Source organism: Lygodium microphyllum, chromosome 15 (assembly GCF_053477565.2).
Source record: "Lygodium microphyllum isolate KBCC chromosome 15, Lygodium_microphyllum_v1.1.10, whole genome shotgun sequence".
NCBI lineage: Eukaryota > Viridiplantae > Streptophyta > Polypodiopsida > Schizaeales > Lygodiaceae > Lygodium > Lygodium microphyllum.
The window spans coordinates 67,112,425-67,138,288 of NC_141149.1; the positions used below are offsets into that span (position 1 = coordinate 67,112,425).

The 25,864-nt window shown below is 42.4% G+C and overlaps 1 protein-coding gene across 1 annotated transcript in view; it reads right to left on the reverse strand.

Annotated features, from left to right (window-relative positions):
• The window catches only part of LOC148024637 (U5 small nuclear ribonucleoprotein helicase), a 276,793-nt gene that overhangs the window by 228,274 nt on the left and 22,655 nt on the right, over window positions 1-25,864 (reverse strand). Inside the window, exons 3-4 of the mRNA XM_087694266.1 lie at window positions 9,330-9,394; window positions 9,064-9,232 (exon numbers count right to left, since the gene is read on the reverse strand). Coding sequence (XP_087550392.1) covers window positions 9,064-9,232; window positions 9,330-9,394 — 234 coding nt within the window. The remainder of the gene's footprint in view (window positions 1-9,063; window positions 9,233-9,329; window positions 9,395-25,864) is intronic.

Sequence of the window (25,864 nt, forward strand, 5' to 3'; positions counted from 1 at the left end):
CTGTCCACATGGCCAAAAAATAGCCGATAGACTGCATTCAAAAAAATAGCAGGAAAATAGTACATGTTTGGGCAATGTCTGACAAATGGTGAGAGACTAGGAAATGCATAAAACGGCCAAGAAAGGCTCACTAAACTATGCACAAACTGAAGAAATGCGAGACATGCGCACTAAAAATACCAAAGCTCCCATGTCTCTGTCAAACTCTAACAAGAGCTCACAACCAAGAGATGACAGACTAACTCTCCTGCGATTGGTAGTTACTGCACTTGGGATCAATCGTTGGTGGATGACACACATCAACCCCTCCCTCAACCTGCTCCCACAAGAGCCACCAATTGTTGGACAGCTCTGCCCTTGAGCATCTTGTGCATTCTTTCCTTCATTTACAACATTCATTCATTCACTTTAGAGTTATCTCTCTTCTCTGTTTGTGTATGTGTTCTTTGTGTTTTGAGTTTTCCGTTTATTGCATTACTCTCTCAATTATTGTGTTTTAGTCATGTCCGTACATTTTTTGTTTACTTTGTGCAACCCCTAGCATATCTCCACAGATCCATGGTAGATTGGGAAATAGGGATTGTAGCAAAATCCTGTAGGTCAAAAGTGTCAAGGATGCACTCGACTTTGCACAACCATAGAGGGCAGTTCGTCCCATCCAGCTTCTCAGATGTAGGTAGAGAGGATAGGATAGAAACCTACACAAGGGATGCCATAACTACCCATCAAGGACTAGCTATGAACAACCGTCTTCACGGTCTCGGTCATAGCTTCATTGCGATCCCAATTTACATGATCCCTCCAATCATACAGATCGGCCATTGATGTCCTTCAAGAAACCCTGCAAGAAAACACAAGAAAAGAGGCTGTACTGGGTGTTCTCTGCCTATTCAGGGTCCAAGGTGGGAGAGATGATTTGATGCCAGGCAGAGAGGCTAAGCAGAAAATGCAGGTGAAAACAGTTCCTTAGCCTGAACACGCAGTCAACCAGGGGCTGGAATGACAACCAGGAGTACCCAGATGATGATGCCCTGCTGGAAAACAGTCTGTCAGCCTGTAACAGAGGTCACCCAGCCTGGTATGGTGCCACCCAGGGTGCAGATTGAGCTACCCAGTACATCTCAGAGGTCGTCTGCTGCTACAGCAGCTGCCCAGGATGAAATGCAGCACAATATATGTCCTGTCTGCCTGGAAAAAGAGGTCATCCAGCCTGGTATGGTACTGCACAGTCAATAGCTAGTCTCCCTCACAGAAAATGCAGCAGATTGAAAGCAGATCTGCACAAAATGCAGCCTACACAGTTGCTGTCCAGCATAATTAAGCCTGCAGAGACAAAATCAGGCCGCCTTGCACAAGAACACTACAAACTCAAGGGCTGCAATGCCTGGAGATGATGCCCTGCTGGCTGGAAAGATGAACAGTTGCTCCTTTTTGAAGATTCCAGCTCCCAACTCAGTGAATGATATCATGTGAGAGTGCACAGCCAAAAGGAAAGCAAACACAGAGAGGAAACTGAATGAGCGCAGAAGAGAGAAGGAACAAACTGACTGCAATGGCTGAAAGATAAAAGGCTGCAATGGTTAGCATCAACACACAGCTCTACATGTCACTGTGGGCACCAAATGGTCGTAGGGGGACAAGACAATGAGAAAGGCTGGCTGAATGATGATCACAATGGATGAATGGAGTGAGAGGGCAGGCTGTCTATAGCAAATTGAGGTAACAACTGATATATAATTAACCAGGCCCAAAACATGGGTGCCCAGGACAGCCTATAGTGCCTAAAACGAAATGCACTGATGTACCCTCCATCTAAAGTGTCTAAAAGGCATAAAAGTGCAAACAAACACAAAGTCAGATCTCCTAATGTGCTTGTTTGGCTTAAGACTAAGGATCACAAGCAAGAGATGACTACATAAGACATGTATGCTAATAGTGTTAGAGTGTGTTGTTCACTGGAGATGGACCCCAAGCATGGTTGAGGGAAACCAGGAAGGGAGGGGGATGGCAAGCTTAGAGCCTAAGTGCTAAGAAGTTAGAACTTAGACTACAAGTTTCATATTCAAAATCGAAGCTTTCTAATTTCCAAGTTGAGAGAGAGAGAGAGAGAAAACACTACAAACACTAATCAAAATGCTGAATACACGGCTGCAATAGTCATCCCTTGCATGCTACTGGACTACATCAATGACGGCACTGGAATGTGGCCAATAATGTTGGAGAAGCAAGCCAGAATCAGAGAGTGGAGGTGAAAGATGTTGGGTATCTCACACGCCTTACTTGCGCCTACGCTCATATGGGAGTGTGCGGGTGATCACTAGGACACTGGGGCACTTTTTACTCTCGGTAGGAGAGGTTTTTTCCCCCAGATTATGTGTACTATTAAGGGTTATCATTTGTACTTTCAGCTAACACTCTATTCAGTACTATTGCATTGGGTGTCGTGCTCAACTCTGACTCTCACTCTCACACTGTCTACTGCACTTCAGCTGCACCTCGATCCTCTCCCATCTGACATTTGGTATCAGAGCTGGTCAACAGCTCTGTTCGGTTCCCGAGGACTTGCATCAGCACTGACAGCTCGTCAGTACCTGTCTGGTACAGCACGTGCAGCCTGTACCTTCGTCAGCAGCCACGTCACTTGCAGCTCCACCTGCCAGGTTAGCTCCAGCCGCCAGCGCAGCTCCACCCGCCAGCGTCAGCTCCAGCCGCCAGCGCACAGCTCCACCCGCCAGTTGCAGCGCGCCATCTGCAGAAGTCTTCAGTTCAGGCGCAGCCTTCTCTGCCCAGCGCGCTGATTGCAGACGCCCCCAGTGCCACCTGTCCCAGCGTGGCACCTGGCAGGCTCCGTCAACATTTGTACCTGCGCGTGCCACCTGTCTGCAGACGCCGCCTCCTGTACCTACAGAAGCCCGCCACCAGCTACCGACTGCGCAGATCCGTCCCTGTTTCTGCAACCAGCTGACGCCTGGGCCTCTGTTCGCCAGCCTGCTCCTGTGCACAGACATTGCCTCGGGATTCGTGCCTGTCGTCAATCATTCTGCAGAGGTAACATTTTGCATTTTTTATTTCAACACAGGAGTTCGTGCAGCAGCAGGGTCAATTTTCTGCATTGGGACACGTGCTCTGTGTATGTAACAGAGCAGCAGCAGGTTCAGTTTTCAGCATTGGGAAACGTGCTGTGTCTGTCTGTGACACATTGAATGCACATTTTGGGGCTTTTGTAACAGACATTTGTGACAGAAATTTTGGGCAGAAAATTTTGGGGCTTTTGATGTTTTAGTGCTGCTGAGCACTAATTGCACCTTGGGAAGCGTGCATCAGTGACAGTTTTTTTTTTGACAGAGTACCCTTTGCACATTAATTGCAGACTTGTGTTTGCTGCAATTTCTGGAAATTTGCAGATTTCCAGCCCGTACTGCATTGACATTGCTCTATTACCTTTTGGGAAATAATGGCAAATCAGGGAGGAGATGTATTCACCTATGTGTCTAAGGAAGACCGATTGGATGGGAACAATTATTCCCTTTGGTCTTTCATGATGAAGAATGTATTAGTGGCCAAAAATTTGTGGGATTATGTCAGTGGAGAGGAAGCACGACCGGGAGTCGTGGCTCCCGCTACTCCTCCTCCAGGAGGACGTGCAAGAGGGCAACCTCAGCCCCCTCCACCTCACCCCGCTCAGCCACTTCCCCCAAGAACTGCAGCTCAGAAAACTTGGGATACACGGGATGCACAGGCTATGTCGCTGATTGCATTGGCAGTTCAACGTTCTATCATTCCTCATATTCGTTCAGCAGCTTCTTCACAAGAAGCTTGGTTGATATTGGAGCAGATGTTTGCAGGAAAGAATGAGACTCGCATCTCTTTCTTGAAGAAAGAGCTAGAGACTCTAAAGATGAATGAGGGTGATTCTATGCAGGATCATCTCAACAAAATTCAGGACTTGCGGGAGCAACTCATGAATGTGGATGAGTACTACTCAGATGCGCAGCTGATTTCTACGACATTGAATTCACTGCCTCCCTCTTACTTGGCTTTTCATACTGCCTTGAACCTCACTATGAGGATTTCGAAAGAGCCCATCACTTTCATTCAGCTTGTCAGTTTGCTTCTAGAGGAGGAACAAACTAGACGGAACAGTGGTGTGGATGGTATAGCCTCTGAGCAGGCTTTTATGTCAAGGCAGAAGGGTAAAAACAGCCAAGGGAAAAATGCTTCGCAGAGTTCTGGTAGTAGTAACACTTCACAGACAAGTCAGAAACAGGGGGGCACGCAAGCCAAGAAAGGAAAATGCCATTACTGCAAGAAGCCTGGCCACTACATCACTGAGTGCAGGAAGCGCATCGCCAAAGAGAAGAAGAAGGAGTCAGGGATGTCTGTTTCTGCAGCTCCTTCCACTGCTAGTGAGTCCGCGTCCTTTGTTGCAGACAGGGACTATTGTTTTTACACTTGCAGTTATGATGTCTCTTGGGCTGATAGAGCATTTAGCTCTACAGAAGATGCTGACACTTGGTTCTTTGACAGTGGTGCTTCACGGCATATCACATCTCGTAGAGATTTGTTTGCTTCTCTTGGTGCACCTCCCGTTGGGAAGTCTGTTCAGTGCGCTAATAATGCATCATACCCTGTTCGTGGTATTGGGGAGATTCAGCTTACAGCCATTGATGGCTCTATTCTCTGCCTACAGGATGCTTTGTATGTGCCTGGCATTAAGAAGAATCTGCTTTCCATTTCTTCTATGGCACGTTGTGGTTTGCAGGTCACCTTTGATGATGACCGTTGCATGGTCCGTGACAAGGAACACATGACATTGGTCTTGACAGGTTCTCTGTGTCATGGGTTATATGAGTTGGATGCTCTTTCGGTAGATCAGTCTGCATATTTGACATCCACTCTTACTCCTGCTATGTTAGAGGCAGAGTTATGGCATGCTCGTTTGGGGCATGTAAACTATGGCAGCTTGATGCTATTACAGCGTACTCAGATGTTGGATGGATTACCTCTCTTGGAGAGACCTCCTGAGCATTTATGCGAGGGTTGCATTTTGGGGAAAATGCATCGTTTCTCTTTTCCCCGTGATGTTGCTTTTAGAGCAACAGCCAGATTGCAGCTTGTGCATTCGGATGTTTGTGGGCCCATGCAGACACAGTCATTGGGTGGTTGTTACTATTTTGTAACATTTATTGATGACTTTACACGTTTGTGCTGGGTCTACTGCTTGAAAAAGAAGTCAGAAGTGTATGATGCATTTTTGGCTTTCAGTGCACTTGTGGAAACTCAGTCTGGTTGCAAGATTAAGACTCTCCGTTCGGACCGAGGGGGGGAATACATGTCCTCTATGCTGAATTCTTATTTGCAGCAGAAGGGCATTATCCATCAGTACACTACTGCATATACTCCACAGCAGAATGGGGTAGCAGAGAGGAAAAATCGGTCACTCATGGAGATGGCCTGATGTATGCTGAAGGCAAAGAGTTTGCCTCATAGTTTTTGGATGGAAGCCGTCATGTGCGCTTGCCACATTTTGAACAGATGCCCTACCAAGGCCTTGAAAACCGTCACACCTTTTGAGGCTTGGCACAGCCGCAAACCTTCTGTTGGCCACTTCCGTACTTTTGGGTGTCTTGCATATGCCCATATTCCACAGGTACTTCGAAAGAAGTTGGACAACAAGGCTGTAAAATGCATCTTTATGGGATATAGCAGCGAAAGCAAAGGCTACAGACTCTATGATCCCGTGACCAAGAAGGTTTTTGTCAGCAAGGATGTTGTATTTGATGAAAAATCAGAATTATCCTTGGCTGGTTTTGATACATATCAGGCTGCCCGTGATGTCTTTGAAGGGCTGCTGCCCATCACATTTGGTGATTCAGCTGGTACTTCAGCAAATGAACCTAATGTTCAGCCAGCTGCTCCTATGGAACATGCAGTAAATCAGCACATTGCTGAAACTGAAATTCAGCAGGAACTTGTACACAGTCAGGAAGCAAGACAGGTGCCTAGATGGTACACGCAGACTATGAGAGATAGTCATTTGGAAACACCCTTGGCTGGTCGTACTCGAAGGCAAACTCGACTGCATGATTCAGCACATTCCATGGAGTTGGTTATGGCAGCATGTACTCATGATAATGAGGAGCCTGAATATTTTGAGGATGCACGACATAGTGTGCATTGGATGGCAGCCATGCAAGCTGAATTGGATTCTATTCATAAGAATCATACTTGGGATTTGGTGTCTTTGCCAGTTGGCAAGCGTGCCATTGGTACGAAATGGGTCTACAAATTGAAAAGGAATGCAGATGGATCCATAGATAAGTACAAGGCACGGCTGGTAGCTAAAGGCTACGCACAGAAAAAGGGCATTGACTATGAGGAGACCTTTGCTCCTACCTCCCGTATGACGACCATTCGGTCTATAATTGCCTTGGCTGCACATTTTGGTTGGAAAGTGCATCACCTGGATATAAAGACTGCATTCTTACATGGGGAACTTCAGGAAGAAGTGTATGTACAGCAGCCCATTGGTTTTGCAGTTGAAGGCTCAGAAAATTTAGTATGCAAGCTGAAAAAAGCTCTATATGGTTTGAAACAAGCTCCACGAGCTTGGTACGCAAAGATAGATGCCTTCTTGCTTAGTCAGGGGTTTGTAAACAGCCCTTCTGAGTCTACCCTTTATGTACATAAAGAGGGGGGATCCATGCTGATTTTGTGTCTATATGTAGACGACCTTTTGCTCACTGGAACACGTGCTGATCAGATTTCAGCATTCAAAAATAATTTACAGCAAACTTTTGACATGTCTGACTTGGGTATTTTGCACTATTACTTGGGCATCCAGTTTGTACATGATGCTAGAGGCATTGGATTATGTCAGTCAAGGTACATTGGGCAACTTCTTGAGAAGTTTGGCTTACAGGATTGCAAGCCAGTTTGTACACCCATGGAACCTGGGCTCAAACTGTCATTACATGATGACAGTGATTTGTTTGATATCCATACTTATGCTCCAGCAGTGGGATGTCTCATCTATCTATGCCACACTCGGCTAGACATACAGTTTGCCGTTTCAGTTTTGAGCAGGTACATGCATCAGCCTCGTATGTCGCATTGGCAAGCTGTGAAGCGTGTGTTTCGTTACTTGCAGGGTACTAGAGCTCTTGGATTGCTTTATGCCAAGGGGGGACCACTGCAGTTACATGCTTACAGTGACTCTGATTGGGCTGGTGATTTTGATACTCGTCACTCCACTAGTGGCAATTGTTTCTTTCTTGGCTCGTCATGCATTTCTTGGCTTAGCAAGAAACAATCCACTGTTGCCACGTCGTCATGTGAAGCTGAGTACAAGGCAGCCTTCACTACTGCAGTTGAGTGCGTATGGCTTAGACGCTTACTTGCTGATTTGGATGTATCTGTTACGGAGCCTACTCCTTTATATACTGACAGTCAGAGTGCCATTGCAGTGGCACGGAACCCTGTGTTTCATGCTCGCACGAAACACATAGAGATTCACTACCACTTTGTCAGAGAGAGGCTACATGCAGGTGATATCAGCCTTGTCTACTGTCCTACCACCAGCAATGTGGCAGACATCTTCACCAAAGCTCTTCCACGAGACAAATTTGAAGCATTTCGCGATGCTTTGAATTTGACGCCCTTTGGTGGCGGATGATCCTTGTACACTTGATCACTCTTCACTCCAGGGGGGTTTGTTGGGTATCTCACACGCCTTACTTACGCCTACGCTCATATGGGAGTGTGCGGGTGATCACTAGGACACTGGGGCACTTTTTACTCTCGGTAGGAGAGGTTTTTTCCCCCAGATTATGTGTACTATTTTGTATGTGCTTGTGGTGCACACTTACGGGCACTTACTGTGTTCGGGTGTGAACAGCCCCTTATAACTCTAAGGTATAAGGGTTATCATTTGTACTTTCAGCTAACACTCTATTCAGTACTATTGCATTGGGTGTCGTGCTCAACTCTGACTCTCACTCTCACACTGTCTACTGCACTTCAGCTGCACCTCGATCCTCTCCCATCTGACAAAAGAAGCTAGCAAATGATCAGCCCTGAAGGCAGCAACCAATAAACTGGCCAAGTATTGCCACAATGGCATAAACATCCGATCCGAACAGTAATAGAAAATGCAGTGAATCTGGCCACCAGACACTGCCACATGGCACAGCTACAATACAAGTGCGAATAGGGCTGAAAAACGTCACAATCAGGCTGTAAAGAATGCTAAAATGCACACAAAAGTTGGGCTGGACAAATGCACATGAACTGACAACCAAGAGATGACATGCATGAAACACCGAATGCTGACAGTATTGACGTGGCATGATGATATGGCAGTGCTGGCATGCATATGGCATCGCATCTTATTGCATTTGCTAAAATGAATTTGTTTTGCTTTCATGGCAAGAAAAAGCTATTAATTTTGTTATGTAGCATAAAGAGAGGTGGTTTCCTTCAGTCGAAGCCAGTAGCCTATTTCATTGCACAAACAGCCCATATTGAGCACTCACACAAAGTAGAGTAATATGATTAGACAACCTCTAACTCAACTCCCTTGTCTGATTTCAACTATTTCCCATTTCACAGACATTTCCATTTCATCTTCTCTTTGAATTCTCGTGTCAAAACTCCAGAGTGTGCATGGCCATTGGCAATCATCCAAATGAGAGCTAAAAAGCCATCATCTGGCCAGCAGGTATGACCCCCTAGCAAGTTTGACCTGTGACACATTAGAGTGTAGCAGACAAATTTGCCTGCAAGTGTAAATTCTGAGCGTAAGACGACATTAGTCATCACCAACTAATTATATCTTTTCCGGAAAATTTTCCAAAAACCATGATAGTATTTCTTATGCAACAACTCATTTATTGACCTATATTAAACATGGTACATGCAACAGCACTCTAATCAGCAAGCCAAAATATCATACTAAATTTCTCAAGGGACCCTACATTGTGTTGCTACTGCCATGAGATGACATTTCAGACATTAATAATCTAACATGACTTTGAAGCACTTTACTGAAATCAACGTGCTCACTTTTTCATCTCGATTGTAGATTTTGTGGAATCACTAGGCTCGCTATTGCTCAAAATCTTGTACACAATGTTACTTGTTTCTTGCAACTCCTCGGAGATGAGTTCGCCATCAACTAGGTCAGCAACAGCATGCAGAAACTCTTCATAGGTTTTTCGGACATCAGGAGGTGCTGCGTATGCCAAGTTGATTCCCCCATTGATGTCACTAAAAATAAACAGTTTCCAAATGTAAAGCATAAACACCAAACAGCTTAACAAGAATGTTACCATCATGCCAATTGAGTATGATTCTGTGAGCAAGATTTGACTCCCCAACAACCTGAGTAGGTAACCTACAAGAAAAAGGACGTGTACCTCAACATAACTGATAATCAACACGATTGTGTCTGGTGACAATTCCCCACCACCAATTCTTTCCTATTTCCATTTAAATTAGTATTTTTCAAATCTTCAATCAATGCTTGGAACAAGGCCACTAAATGCATTATGCATGGCCTCAATTTCACAATCATGATGTAAAGTCTAGCTATCATAATTTTCTTTAAATTAGCCATTTTTCAGAACTCAAGTCAAAGTCTGGAACAAGGCCAAAACTAAACATATTGCCCATGCCTTCAAGATCACGATATGTAAATTATTTGTGGCACAAAAACACAAACCTGATCATACATCACATCAAATATCTAGAACAGAAATAACAACTTGATTGCCAATTACATTTGTTGGAAGTGAAAGAAATTGGATGAGCACATCTATTTACATGTAAATATGACCATGCATATGTGTGTGCATAAACAAAAGAGAGTGCACGCTGCATATTCACTACCCCTAACCCTACCCTTGCTATTTGAAGATTGGCCCACAATGACTAGACTGTAAATCAGCAAACAAATAACTAACAACAATGGAGCTATAATGCTCCCACACTTAAAGATCACACCTCTTGGGTCCAACCCCTTGTTAAGCTTTAAAAGGTGCATTACACATTAAACCTTCATTAGCTCATTAAACAGCCCCAAAACTCAAATGCACTAAACGTGTTTCAATGTCCCATAAGCACACTCCACTTTCCGGTTGGTTCCTCATCTATAAATAGAGTGTGCTAGGTCAGTTTGCATCCTAGTCTACCACCAATTCACCCCCTACCCTCATCAGTCTACCTCCCCAAGCCTGCATCCATCAAGCACCTCCAATCTACATTTCACTCCAGCTTGCCGATGTCATCACCTCCAGATCTTGCAATGGCCATGCATATCATTCAGCCTACAATTCCCCCCCTCCCCCCCCCTCCTCCAAACCACCTGAAGTCAAAGAAGTTTATCTTGGTTGGTTATAGTACGACCAAGAGGTGTTTGATGAGGCTATGGCCTCTGATAATCCAATTGATAGTGCTTCTAATGTAGGCGATTCTTTGTCATCGACTGACCCGCCCAACCATCAGCCCCTTCCCTTCCTTCCAAGTTACCCATCAGCACTATCCCTTTATCTGCAACTCCTCCCCCTTCAGTTTCCCTTCCACCCTTGATGGCTCTTTCTACTCCATTGAGTATTTCTACTCCTTTCCCATCCCCTTAGATGTCTTCAAGGGGTGTTGAGCGGTCCGGAGGGGAGCCCTCTTCTTCTAATGAGGAGAATGAACCTTTACCCAATGAGGGAGAGTCCCTATCCTAAACACATGCACTATAGGTATCGAAGGCCTCTCAATCTCCATCATAGCAAAATGAGTCTATTGTTATTCCACGATGGTACAAGCAGCTTATGCAAGATGCAGGTGTCTCTCATTTTCATGCTACACCGACAAGCCCACATAGATCAGCCAAGGCTCGGCAAGGTAGTTTACTTTGTGTGAGCTATGCCCTTATGTCTCAGACTTTACAGGATCATGAGCCTACTACTACCGATGAGGCTCTTGCACAAAATGTATAACACCATGCTATGTAGGAGGAGCTTGATTCCATCAAACATAATCAAACTTGGGAGTTGGTTCCGTGTTGAGGGAAGCAAAAGATGATAGGTGTGAAGTGGGTCCATATGACCAAATACCTAGCTGATGCCACCTTGGACAAGCACAAAGCTAGTCTTGTTGCCAAAGGTTTTGCACAAAGGGCAAGCTTGAACTATTCCAAGACGTTTTGCACCTACAACATGTATCTTTACTATTAGGGTTGTTTTGGCTTTTGCAACTCATCACCGTTGGCTGGTTTACCAGATGGACATAAAGTCTGCATGCTTGAATAGCATCTTAGAGGTGGAGATTTATGTTGATCAAATTCCTAATTTTCATGAGTTGGGAAAGGAGGATCATGTTTACATGTTGTGGAAGGCTCTCTATGGCCTAAAGCAAGCTCCTAGGGCTTGGTGACAACTGATTGATCGTTTCTTTCTACAAAGTGGCTTCCATCACTCTTATCGTGACCTCAACCTTTAATATAAGGTTGAGGATGAGAGGTGCGCTTTGGTCATCTTATATGTGGATGAGTTAATTATTTCAGGAAGTGACTCATAGCACGTGGATTGGACTCCAGAGATCTTGCAACAGGAGTTTGACATGATGAACCTTGAGATCCTACACTTCTTCCTTGGTCTTGACACACAGGAACTTTATTTTCCAGCACATGTATATCTCCAAGCTTCTTTCGAAGTTTGGTATAGCTTACTATAAGCCCATTTCATGCCACATTGATCCTCAATCCAAGATGGTGACTACCAGAGTTCCCCTTCCTAATGCCAACCGTTATAAGTGCCTCGGATCTTTGATCTGGCTTATCCATACTAGGCCTAACTTTTCTTTTGCAATGGCATTAATGTCTTCTTTTGTGAAGACTCCTACTCATGCTCACTGGAGAGTCACATCACAAGCGTTGCACTATTTATAGGAGACTCGATCTAATGGGATCGTGTATGGAGAGGGGGCCACTCTCACTGGATGGAGTGACTTAGATTAGGCAAGTGACGTGGAGACTTGATGCTCCACGATGGGTTTTGTTTTCTCCCTTGGCTTGGGAGCTATCTCAAGGAGCAATAAGAAGCAGCCTACCATGGCATTATCCTCTACAAAGGCTGAGTATGAAACACTTTGCTCTATCACTCAAGAGGCAATTTGGCTCCGTCAATTATTGGCAAAGATTGACTTTCCATAGACAAGACCCACACAGCGGTGCATGGATAACTAAAGTGCCATAGCTCTGGCAAAGAACCCTCTATTTCATGCTCATGTGAAGCACATCAAGGTCTAGTACCATTTTGTATGGGAGCAGATCGTGGACTTTGAGTTAGCAATGGCCTAGTGTCCCACAGAGGACAATGCTCTCATCACATGATGTCTTTGGATCTTCAGCTACTCCCATCATCTCCTAGTTGTGAGCCCCATCAGAGTTCGACAAAGACAAAGGGAGTTCTAACTATTTTAGCCCAGTCTAGGTGTATGCATTTCTTTTTAAGTGAAATTTGAGTGTGTTCGCACTAGCACCAGCATGCTTGCATTTCTTTTTCAGTGGCTGGGATCCCTGTTATTAGGGCCAGATATTGGGCAACCTGCTTAGAGTCTGTTGACAGCATTTTCGCCTTCAAATCAAGCTGGCCTGCCAGTTTTATGTTGGCCAACTGCATTATTTTATTCATCATTATTCAAGGTGGCCAATTCTGGTCATTTTCTGCTATATATAGCAGAAAATAGGCAAATTGGAGGCAGCAGACATTCATCATTCTTCTGCAAGTTCAGCACACTCCGTCTCTAACATTCTCTGCCTCCAGTGCAGCCATTGTCATCAGCCTGATCCAATGCCCTCACTGATTGCATTGGGCTGTGTGCAAGGACTGATCAGTCTGCCATTATATTCAGCATTCCTTCAGATTCAGTGCAGATTATCACTTCATTCTCTTCTCTCTTGTTGTTTCTCTCTTCTCTCCATGTTCATGTTTCTCTTCCATTGCACTCTCTCACATGTCCTTGATGGGTTTTATGTCATCATTGCACACTCAAAGGTGTGCCACTTTGCACCCTAGTGCTTTGTTTCCAGGAATGCTATTTGTGCACTTGGCACCTCCTTCATATGTGCAAGTGCATCGCACAGTCCTTTGGTCCAGTTGTGTGGAGAATCCCCCTCCAACACACAAACCAACTTCCTTGGTTGCCCAAAGGCACAAACCCCACTCATGTTCATGCATCCCTTCCTTCCTTCAAGGAAACAAGGAGTGAAAAGGAATCACCTAGATACTCTCACCTAGTGGCACACTCCTAAATTGATCCTAAACAAAAACCTCATTCCGATACCGACGCTCACTCTCCGTCATTGAAGGAAAAAGTGAGGGGTAAGGTCACAACATCACAAAGATCCTTCCAGCATTACTTGCCTAGAAAGAATAGGTTTTGTACATTTTACTAGAGACACGGCCATGTAAATGACAATTGTTACTCAAAGGCCAAAGTTATTAGACACAAAATAGAAATCGCACCATCCACAGCTAAGGGTATTCTACCCACTTTAAAGATGAATCCAATCCCAAATCCCAAACCACTGGTCTTTGTAGGAATGAATAGAGCCATTTTCGTCAATCAGTTGACCACAATCCAAATTGCATCATGACCTTGATTCGTTCAGGGCAATCCTACTACAAAATCCATAGAAATGCTACTCTGTTTCCTATCAAGGATTTGTGAAAGATGCAATATCCCCGCCTGTCTATACACTATGGGCACTCACGCACATTAGACTCAACAATAGTCTTAATATGTGGCCAATAAAAATAACAAGTAACCAAGGCCAAAGTCCTGTGTATGCCAGGGTATCCAATGCTCAGTGTATTGTGACATTCATATAAAATTTTCTTGCAAATATCCTGATTATTGGGCGCACACATTTTCCCTTCTTTAAAAAGCAATCCATTCCGAATGGAATACTTTTCTGCCATCTTTCTCTCAATAGCCAACCTTCGAGCATTTGGACTGCCTAAGCTTCATGGGCTACTTGGTCCCTCTTGAACTAGTTGCTAGATCTTACCAAAGTGAAGATCATTTTGGCAACACCCTTTGAGAGAAAGATAGAAATCAATCGAAATTTTGAAGGACAACAAGGCATTGACTTCACGAATTTACTAAGGTATCAATAACCATATTAGTTGCACCCTTCTATAGTGAATTTGGAAGACAAACTCTTGCAAAAGCTCCGCCCATCTCGCTTTACGGCCACAAAGATTAAGCTAATCACATAGGTATTTCGATGAGTAGTGGTCCATCCAAATAATAAACCAAGCACCGTACAAATAATGATGCCATACTTTAAGCGCACCGATGATTGCCTATAATTCCTCTTGGATAGTGTAACATATCTGGGCATCCGCAAACTTACGGCTTTCGAATGCGATAGGTTGGTCATCTTGATAAAGAACAATACCTAAAGTATAATCACTTACATCCATATGAATCTCAAAAGGTTTATTCAACTCAATAATTTGCAACATCAATGCAAAAGTAACAAGTCATTTCAATGTTTGAAAACATTGATCAAGCTCACTAGTCCAAACAATGGACACTCTAATGTGATTCTTCTTGCTTAAGATACCCTTAAGCAAACGTGTTAAGAGTTCAACAATATGAACATAGCCTTAATTTCAAAAAAACCTCGTAAAACCTTAAAAATATTTACTTACCTTATGGTCCCCAAAATAGGCTAATCAAGCACTACTCATACATTTTCAAGATCAATTCGAATGCCATCAATCGAGATGACATGACCAAGGTATAACAGATCCGTATGAAAGAATTCGCATTTGGATAGTTTGGCAAACAGTTGCTATCATCTTAAGAGATATAAGACGATATGCAAGTGTTTGTCATACTCCTCCAACGACATACTATGAATAAGAATGTTGTTGAGGAAAACAACTATCCACTTTCTAAGGTACGGACAAAATAAAGCGTACATCTACTGTTAGAAAGCTACAAGAGCATTGGTCAATCTAAAAGATAGAATCAAAATTAATAATGTCTATATCACATTCAAAACAGAGTTTTTAGGACATCCTCTCAAGCTACTAGTATCTAACAATATCTGGACCTTAGATTGATTTTGTTGAAATAGCACGCACCACAAAGTCAATCTATAAGATCATCCGTCCTCAGCAAAGGATATCTATTATTGACAGTCACCTTATTGAGAACTTTGTGTCAAGATTGTGGGAGAGAAGGAAGGAGTCTCACTTGTAGCTTTCTCACTTACACAATGGGAAAATACACACAAAGGTGGAGGCTGAAAACAGTTTTCCTCTTCTTAGTTGTGTAAGCCAAAAAGAACTCTAGTACAGAGAAATAGAAGAACCCTATATATGGGTCTCAAACCAAACTCAACTAACTAAGGTGGCATACTAACTGAGCCACGAACTAGAGTAGATAAGGATAGCTGTCATCTAGCTATTATTCATGGGCGGTGTACCAACTGCATCTGCAGCTAACAAGTCGGTGACATAAATGCACAACAGTCACCCTGGCATATCACGAGTGGAGCTCGATATCTCAACACTCCCCCTTAAGCTCAATCCCAATTCCTGCACACCAAGCAGGTCTCTGAAATTGCGCAGCTTCTCTGCGCCCAATGCCTTCGTGAATATGTCAGCTACCTGATCCTCTGTGCTGACATAAACTAGATCAATAAGACCTAGTAAAACCCTCTCCCGCACATAGTGATAATGCACCTCAATGTGCTTTGTTCTAGCATGATAGACTGGGTTATTTGCCAAGTGTATACTGCTCATGTTGCCACAATAAATGACAACTGGCCAATCTGTAGGCTGATGCATATCATAAAGTAGCTTATGCAACCAAGCTACCTCACATGCAGCCATTCCTGCACCCCTGTACTCAGCCTCTGTGCTCGACAAAGCAACTGTAGGCTGTTTCTTGCTGCTCCAAGTGACTGCAGCACTTCCAAAAGAGAACACATATCCACTGATAGATCGTCTATTAGAAATACTACCAGCCAGTCCAATCAGCATCAGTGTATCCATGCAACTGTATCTGAACCCCAATCTCATAAAATAGTCCATACTGTAATGTGGACTTCACATACCTGAGTATGCATCTAGCCGCGTCCAAATGCGGTTTCCTTGGAGCCTGCATAAACTGACTTACCAAACCAACAGCGTAGCTCAAATCTGGCCTGGTAATAGTCATATAAATCAAAATTCCTACTATCCGTCTGTACATAGTAGGGTCTTCGAGAAGCTCACCTACATCTGCGCTCAGCTTCACATTCTGCTCCAAAGGAACTGAAATAGGCTTACAACCTATCATCCCATGTTTGCACAACATGTCCAATCCATACTGCCGCTGCAAGAGCCGTATCCCACTTGGTAATCTAATCACCTCAATGCCCAAGAAATAACACAACTCTTCCAAATCCTTCATCTCAAACTTCTGCTTCAATAGCATTTTCACATCAAGGATATCTTCATCACTATCACCTGTCATAATCAAATCATCAACATAAATAACAAGTAGCATAATACATTTCTCTGTTTTTCTCACATAAAGTGAGAAATCTACCTTGGAAATCTGAAAGCCAATAGTGACAAGATATTGTCCTATCTTGTCAGACCGTGCTCTAGGTGCTTGCTTTAAGCCATACAAGGCTTTCTTCAACCTGCAAATAAACTCAGGATGAACAGCATGCACATAACTTGGTGGCTGCTCCATATAGATCTCTTCTTGCAAATCACCATGCAAGAAGGCATTCTTTACATCCATCTGATGTAAAGACCATCCCTTTGATGCAGCCATAGCAATGACTGCTCTTACGGTTGCCATCCTTGCAACCGGACTAAATGTTTCTTCATAATCAATGCCATATATTTGTGCATACCCTTGACTACTAATCTTGCCTTGTATCTATTCACAGAACTATCTACATTGTGCTTCACCTTATAAACCCACTTACAACCAATTCCATTCTTATCTTTAGGCAAAGGTACCAATTCCCATGTAGCATTTGCTTCCAAGGCATCCATTTCTTCATCCATGGCTTTCTCCTATTTTTCTTTTCCAATGGCTTGCTCAAAAGAAGTGAGTTCTGGTTCCTGTATCACTTTGACCATATAGGCATAGTGAATGGCTATAAATCCATCATATTTCAATCTATCCACAGGATACCTAGCTCTGGTAGACCTACGCAAAGTAGGTTCACTCCCAGGTGCTCTCAAAACATCCCTGATCTTCCTTACTCCAGGTGTAACAATAGAAGAAATAACCAACTCATTATCAATGCTCTGTTCTGAGCCACTGGATTCACCATCCACATAAGAGTGACCTGCATTCACATCAAACATGGGCTGATCTACCTTCTCTTTTCCTTTTCGTGAAACCTGCATACCACTATCTGCATTGTTTTGAGGATATTCTCCTAATCTCAATCTACCTGTCCATGGCGAAGAATGTGAACCACTGCTAGAGGACACTCCAGGTCCACTAATATTTTGTGACTGCTGCTGTGAATTCTGTGCAGCATTACCATTTTGTGCATCTACATCATCAATCACATTTACTGTTTTATATCAGCTACTTATCTCATCAAAAACATCTCTGCTCACTGTAAACTTACGAGTAGAAGGGTTATAGCATCTATACCCTTTCTGCTGCAGAGAGTAACCAATAAAGATGCACTTCTCAGCATTTGGATCCAACTTGAATCTCAACTCATCTGAAACATGAACATAGGCAATGCAACCAAAAATCTTCAAATGAGAAATATCTGGTTTCCTACCAGTATACCTCTTCTCTGGAGTCATCCCATGTATTGCTGCAGTGGGAGTCCTCTTCATTATGTAGACTGTTGTAGCAACTGCTTCAGCCCAATAAAAATCTGGCAAGTCTTTTTCATTGAGCATGGCACGAGATACCTCTCCAATATGCATGTTTTTCCTTTCTGCAATTCTATTTTGTTGTGGGGTATGACTGCATGAATATTACTGCTTTATACCATACTTCTGCAAGAACCTTGCAAACTCATTTGAGAGGTACTCTCCCCTCCATCTGACCTTAGACATTTTATTTACAGGCCTGTTTCTTTTTCAACCATAGCTTTAAGAGTTTTGAAATGCCCAAACACTTCACTTTTCTTTTTCATAAAATACACCCAAACTTTTCTGCTATAGTCATCAATAAAAGTGACAAAATAATGACAACCTCCAATAGATGCAGCTTTAGTAGTCCACACATCAGAGTGGATTAATTCCAATAGCTTCTTACTCTGTTGAACATGTCTAGGAAATGGTTTCCTTGCCTGTTTTCCAAATTGACAAGCTTCACATATCTTATGCATTTCTGCAATCTTGAATTCAAGAAATCCTGCAACAATATTTTAGGCTTGCATTGATTTAAGTCGTTGTACATTAACATGACCAATGCGTTTATACCAGATATCAATATCTGCAACTACATCAATCCCATGTGCAAACATTGCTACACTCAATTCAGGCATGTCTGCATCCAACGTAAACATTCTGTCCTTCTTCTTTCCTTTTGCTATCAAGCGATCTTTATTTTTCATATCCTCAACAAAGCATCCACGAGAATTAAATCTGACCTGCAAGCCCTGCTCAACCATTTGACCAACAGAAACCAGGTTCTTTGTGATATTTGAGACATGAAATACATCCAAAATGTATTTCTTTTTCCCATCTTGCATAGACAAAGGAATTTTTCCAATCTGCACAATAAGATATGCAGTATCATCACCAGTCTCCATAAATCCTGGTTTTTCCATTTTCCTTGCATCCTGCATCCATTCTGCATGACATGTCATGTGGTTTGATGCACCTGAGTCAACATACCACACATCATTGCTTTCTTCTGCACTTGTCACAGAATTGGTCATGTGCTGCACCATAAACAAATGCTCATTTCTGTTATCACCCTATCTACTAGAAGATGCATAATTCCCTTATTGTAATTTTCCATTCATGATGTCATTCTGCTTTTTATAGCAGTCTTTAGCCATATGGCCCATTTTACCACATTAGTAGCATTCACATTGCTGTTTGCATTTTGGCCTCTTTGCCATCCACCACGACCTCTTTGGCTCCCCCTACCTCTAGAGTTACCATGTCCTCCTCCATAGGACTCGTTTTCTTGAGTTTGCTACATATTCTGATTTCTACCACGGCCTCCAGATCGGCCTCCTCTACCTCTGTCTTTATCTCTTCCAGCATTTGAGTAGAATACAGCTTCTTTTGAAGTTCCTCTTGAAGAAGATGCACTACCATTTCTCTGCTCCTCAGAAATTAGAAGAGTAATCAACTCCTCAAAATCAGGAAATCTTTCACGGACGGAAATCGATGTTCGGAACTGTACATAATCCTTTCCTAGACCATTCAAGGTTACAGAAACTAAATCATCATCTTCCACTGGCGACCCAATGGAAGTAAGTACATCTGAAATCTTCTTCACCTTCATATGGTAGTCATTAATGCTCATACTTTCTCTTTGCACATTGTGCAACTCTTGCTTGAGCTGCATTTTCCTGGCTTGTGTATTTATGCTATACATTTTTGACAAAGTATCCCATGCCTCCTTTGGCATACTTGCATCCTGAATATGCAAAATCATAGAGTCTGAAATACTGATAGATAGCCAGTACATAACTTTTCTGGCTCTCTCATGCCATTCTTTAAATGTCTGCATTTGTTGTTGATTGGGAATATCAGGAAGAACTGGTTCTTCTTCGTTTCTTGCAACGAATTCCCAATATCCTTTTTCCATAAGGAAATTCGTCATTCTAAACTTCCATGCTTGGAAGTTGTTCTTGTCAAGCTTTTCAATGACAATCTGTGAAAGAGAATCAGACGCCATTACAGAACACTGCAAAAAATTCTGTCACTGCAAAAAACATAGCTTCAGCCTCACAAGGGCAAATCTGCTGTCAGGCGACTCTCGTCAGGCAGCTCAGAAGAAGACGAACATATATCAGGCGGCTCTGAAGAAGACGATGAAGACCAGAGGAAAGCAGTCCGATACAAATGAGCACAAGCTTGGTTTCACCTCCCAGCCTTGCCTAGATCATCGCTAGCCCCCCTCATCGTGATCCAATTGCCAGCCGTCAAACCTTGGTGAGTCCTACTATTCTTGGACTCTCTTAAATGCTAGGCTCCCCTAAACCCAGTTCGGCCACCCAAGACCCCGAACGGTCATGCCTCGTGCATGTTTTCCTTAATTTACCTTATAAATATAAGGTTTCCTTCCCCTTAAGAATCGGTTTCGTCCTCGAAAACGATACTTGGAAGGTCTAACTATAAATTTGGAAACATTTTCTTTAAAGTACTTACTCGCTCCCATGTTGAGCTTTCTTCTGAACAATCTTTCCACTTAACCAAACATTCTTGATAAATAGTATTCCTTGTTCGTCTATTACGAACATTTAATATTCTTTTTGGTTCATGTGGATTAGATTGGTCATTTAATAGCTCCTCAATGTTATCATTTAAGATTAGATTATCCAAGTCACCCAGCTTCTTCCTTAACTTACTTACATGAAAAACTGGATGTATTTTACTACCAACAGGTAGTTGGAGCTTGTAAGCCAGTTCTCCCACCTTTTTAAGTATTATGAAAGGACCACAATACCTTGGTGAAAGCTTTAGACATTGTCCCATTTTCATAGTTTTAGTTTGTTCAGGCGCCTTAAGATAGACCGATTCTCCTTCTTTAAAGGAGATGTCTCTTCGGTGAGGATCTGCATATGCTCTACCTCGATTTTGAGCTTTTTTAATATTTTCTTGAGCAAATTTTAACATACTATTCATATCCTCCAAAAAATCCTTAGCTGCCTGAACCTTTTCATAAGGAGCTCTGGGCTGAAACCCATACATTAACATAAATGGACTATATCCAGTGGAAGAGTGCTTGGCACTATTATATACAAACTCTGCTATCGGTAGATACTCTTCCCAATTAGTTTGCCTTTTACTTACATATGCCCTAAGCATATCTTCAAGGATTTGGTTAAACCTTTCAGTTTGCCCATTAGTTTGCGGATGATCCGCCGTACTCATGCTAAGTTTAGTATCCAACTTCCTAAATACCGCACGCCAAAATTGACTGTCAAATTTTCTATCCCGATCAGAAATTATATTTGCCGGAAGGCCATACAATCGGTATATGTTCTCTACGAATAATCTAGCCAATTCTGGTATTTTAACATCAGTTGAAGTTGGAATGAACCTAGCCATTTTGGTTAACCTATCCACAATCACCCACACAGAGTCGTGCCCCCTCTGTGTTCTGGGTAAAGCAACAATAAAATCCATGGAGATACTCTCCCATTTTCCCGAAGGAATCTCTAGTGGATGGAGAAGTCCTCCCATTTTCAATCTTTCAGCTTTATTAACCTCGCATTTATTACATTTGACCACATAGTCAAGGACGTCCTTATTCATTCCAGACCAATAGAACTGCCTTTTAATAAGACTATAAGTCTTATTAACTCCTGGATGTCCCACGCTAGGGGTATCATGACACTCAAAGAGTATCTGGCACCTTATTTCTGTATCTTTCGGGACACATACCCTACCCTTGTAGAGTAAATAACCATTATCAATGGTAAAATTCTTCCACTTGAATCCGGTTTGAGCAACCCCTAATGCTCCATTTCCTTGTTGAACATCCTCAGATATTCCTTCCTCAGTAAAAGCACTTTCATTTGGATCCCCATTTTTATTGCTTCCCATATGTTGGAATATGCCCGATCAACCTGGCATTTCCCTTTTGAAGATTCAAGCAATTCAGAAGTAAACTGAGTAAAACTCAATTCATTAATGATGGGCATTCTGTTGAGTGCATCAGCTACTATATTATACTTTCCTTTTCTATATTTTATCTCATAATCGAACTCTTGGAGGAGTTCGGCCCATCTGGCTTTACGCCCGTGTAAATACGGTTGATCATTAAGCCACTTAATGCTTTCATGATCCAATAAAATCAAAATTTTGGCACCGTACAGATAGTGCCTTCATTTCTTCATTGCATGTACTATTGCATATAATCCTCTCATAAACAGAATAATTCTGTTTTGCACGGTCTAATTTCTTGCTTTCAAAAGCAACTGGTCGACCTTCTTCTAATAAGACCGCGCCTATCGCCTTATCACTAGCATCAGCTTCAACCACAAATGGTTTATTGGGATCCACAATTAATAGTACTGGAGCTGTAGCAATAGCTACCTTAAGTTTTTTAAAACTTTCATTTTGGTATGTTCCCCAATTAAAACTCTTTCCTTTCCCTTTAAGTTGGTCTGTCATTGGAACAGCTATTTTAGCATAATCTCGAATGAATCTACACAAAAATCCAGATAAACCTAGGAAGATCTGCAGCTCTTCCAAGTTCCTTGGAGATGGCCATTTAATAATTGCCCTTACTTTTTCTGGATCCATGTTGATTCCCTCTTTCGAGATAATATGCCCCAAATATTTGAGCTCTTGTGCAAAGAATTTACATTTAGTTTTCTTCGCATAAAGGAAATGTGTTCTTAACAGTTGGAATACTAATTGTAAGTGTTCCAAATGTTTTTCTCTTGATTTACTAAAGATCAAGATATCGTCCAAGAAGACTACTACAAAATGTTCTAGATAGGGCCGTAAAACACATATATACCTCACAAACTTCCTTCTTTATCAGCTTCTGAACCTCAGTGGAACACAACAAAGGATTATCACATACTTCATGTTCACCTTGAATGACAAAAGTCTTACCATCCCTTTCAAATTCCAGTGTATTATAATGGTAACTACGTTTTAAGGATGGTTCCAATCCCCATAGCCACTCCCTCCCTAGAGCAATATCAGCTCTTTCCATGTTTATAATTTGGAAATCAAGTTTATCTTTATATCCTTGAATCTCAATTTCCAAATTGGATATCATTGTATCCCATATTTTATTATCTTGACCTTGCATCATACGAACAACATATTCATGCCCACTCTTTTGTTGGGGAAGTTTTAATTTTTTGACAAGTGCATAATTTATAAAATTATGTGTAGCAGAGTCATCAATCATGACTCTAACTCTCTTTCCAGCTATCAATCCATGCACTCTAACTAAATCATGTGGCCCAAAGGTAGACTGCCACATAGAGGTTGATATACACACTTGTGTTGTACATCCATATGCAAGACCTCTAAAGATTTATACCTTTCATGCCCCTTTAATTCTAAGGTCTGCACTACATGGATTTGTTTTTCTTTTCCCCTACCCTTGTCCTTATCCTTTCCTTTATCTTCCCCCTTTTTCTTTTGAGGGTAATTCCAAGCAGCATGGTTAGGGAATAGGCAATTGAAACACAACTTTTCTTTTTTGGCCTTATCAAAGTCATCAAGACTTAACTTTGGCCTCACATATTGTTTCTTTTCAAAAGGTTGTTTTTTATCCTTAAAAAATGGCATTTTCCTTTTAAATTTGCCCACAAATTTTGAGGTTTCCAATTCCTTAGACTTGGGCTCCGTATCAGTGAGACTAGTGAGTGTACCTAGACGCATATTATCTTCATTAATTAATGCAAATTTAATTGCCTCTTCCAGCGTCTGAGGTGAACTCCTTTTTACTTCCTTTTTACAGGCTTTATCTAGTCCCCTAATGAATCCTCTTGTCTTTTGAAATTCATCTATTCCTTCCAATTTGAGGATTATCTCACGATATTCCTCCAGATATGTCAGCAGGGGTCTTCCCTTTTGTCTGACATAATCCCAATCTTCCCAATTTCTTTCCATTTCATTTTCAGGAATGAATTCTTTCAAAAAGACGGATTCAAATTGAGCCCAAGTTTCAGGTATTTTATTTGCCTTCTTTAAAGTTCGCCACCATTTATATACTTTGGGCCCCAAAGTTAAACTAGCCTCCAGTGCTTGGAGATGTAGTGGAGTGTTTTTAAGTTTATGTAAATCTTCCCATTTTTGGAGGAAATTAAAGATTGTATATTTATTTCTATCTTTTTTCTCCCCGTGAAACTGAGGGGGTTTCATATCTTTAAAAACTGGATTATCCCTCAACTTGTGGTGGGTTTCCTTAGGATCTCGCATAGTCACATCTAAATCTTTCGATGAAGATGGGACATCCGAGGTTTCTACCTTATTTTTATCTCTTTCTAACAATAAAGTTAATTCAGATTTTATTTCAGTGAGTGTTTGAGTTAAAAAGTCCATCTAAATCTTTCGATGAAGATGGGACATCCGAGGTTTCTACCTTTTTTTTATCTCTTTCTAACAATAAAGTTAATTCAGATTTTATTTCAGTGAGTGTTTGAGTTAAAAATTCCATTTGAACCCCCTAAGCCTACACACGAGCAGTACGATCATCAAATTGTTCTCGTGTAGCAAAGAATTCTTCCCACTGTTCCTCTTGCATTTCTAATTCATGGAGATCTACCATAGGGTGGTCCCCAGAACTAGAACCTTCCATTACTCCCTCTTTCCCTTTTTCTGCCATTAATACACTGGAATTGGAAAGCAAAGATAAGAAATTTGCATACAAAGTAAAGTACTTCCCTGGTTTTAATGACAGGGCAGCTGTTGCTGGATTTATTAGTAAGCCCGAAGAGTGAGAAGCAATCCTTATCTTCCGAACTAAGCCGGTCACGCAGGAAATGGAGCTTCTTTGCAGAAACGACTAGTATTTAGTCCCCTTCTTAATGATCACGCAGGCCATCAATGCACCTTTCCTGAACTTGTTCTCTGCTCAGCCTGTACTTGTTATACAAGTGCAGTCGGGGCTGGCGAGAGAAATACTAGACAAATAAAGATAGCATGCAGTCGGCTGGTCACAGAGAAACCAGAGAATAGCGTCAAGTCTCACGGAATTCACGATCCAGGATACGGCGTTAGACATAAAGGATAGCTTTTTTTTTTTTGCCAAATGATAAGTGACGTGGCGAAAATAAACGTCACGTCAAATTTTGTATGATGTGTCACCAGGGCGCCGGAAACGAACAGCTTCACGGGTCAACGGAACGAGACCCGTCGGCTCTGTCTTCTCGACGAACAGCTTCACGGGTCAACGAAACGAGACCCGTCGGCTCTGATACCAATGTCAGGCGACTCTCATCAGGCAGCTCAGAAGAAGACGAACATATGTCAGGTGGCTCTGAAGAAGACGATGAAGACCAGAGGAAAGCAGTCCGATACAAATGAGCACGAGCTTGGTTTCATCTCCCAGCCTTGCCTAGATCATTGCTGGCCCCCCTCATCATGATCCGATTGCCAGCTGTCAAACCTTGGTGAGCCCTACTATTCTTGGACCCTCTTAAATGCTAGGCTCCCCTAAACCCCGTTCGGGTGCCCAAGACCCCGAACGGTCATGCCTCGTGCATATTTCCCTTAATTTACCTTATAAATATAGCATCTGCAAAACTGACGAAAGTGGTATTTGACCACACAGTCACTTCCTAGTGACGATTTTGCATCAACAGGCAACAAGGATGATTCTGTAACTCCCAATGTCTCTGCGCACAGACATACGATGCAATTTCTACTGTAACTTTTCACTGACCTGTAGAACAGTGGTCGCACAGCAAAAAACAGGGCCTTTTCCTGAGTGTGTGCGGAGAACTTCCGCCTCCAAAACAGGCCCCGAAATGGCCTCGAATCAAAAAAAACGGGGCAACCATGGGCTAAAGCCCTCTCCCGCAACATATACTGTCCTCTTGCTACACCGCGAAGGGCGTCTCAATCTGAGACAATGCACTCTTGCACTTTCCGACTGTGCTACCTGCAGAGACTTGCTCCCAAACTCGAAAAATGAAAGCAACACTGGTCCTCTTACCAGAACG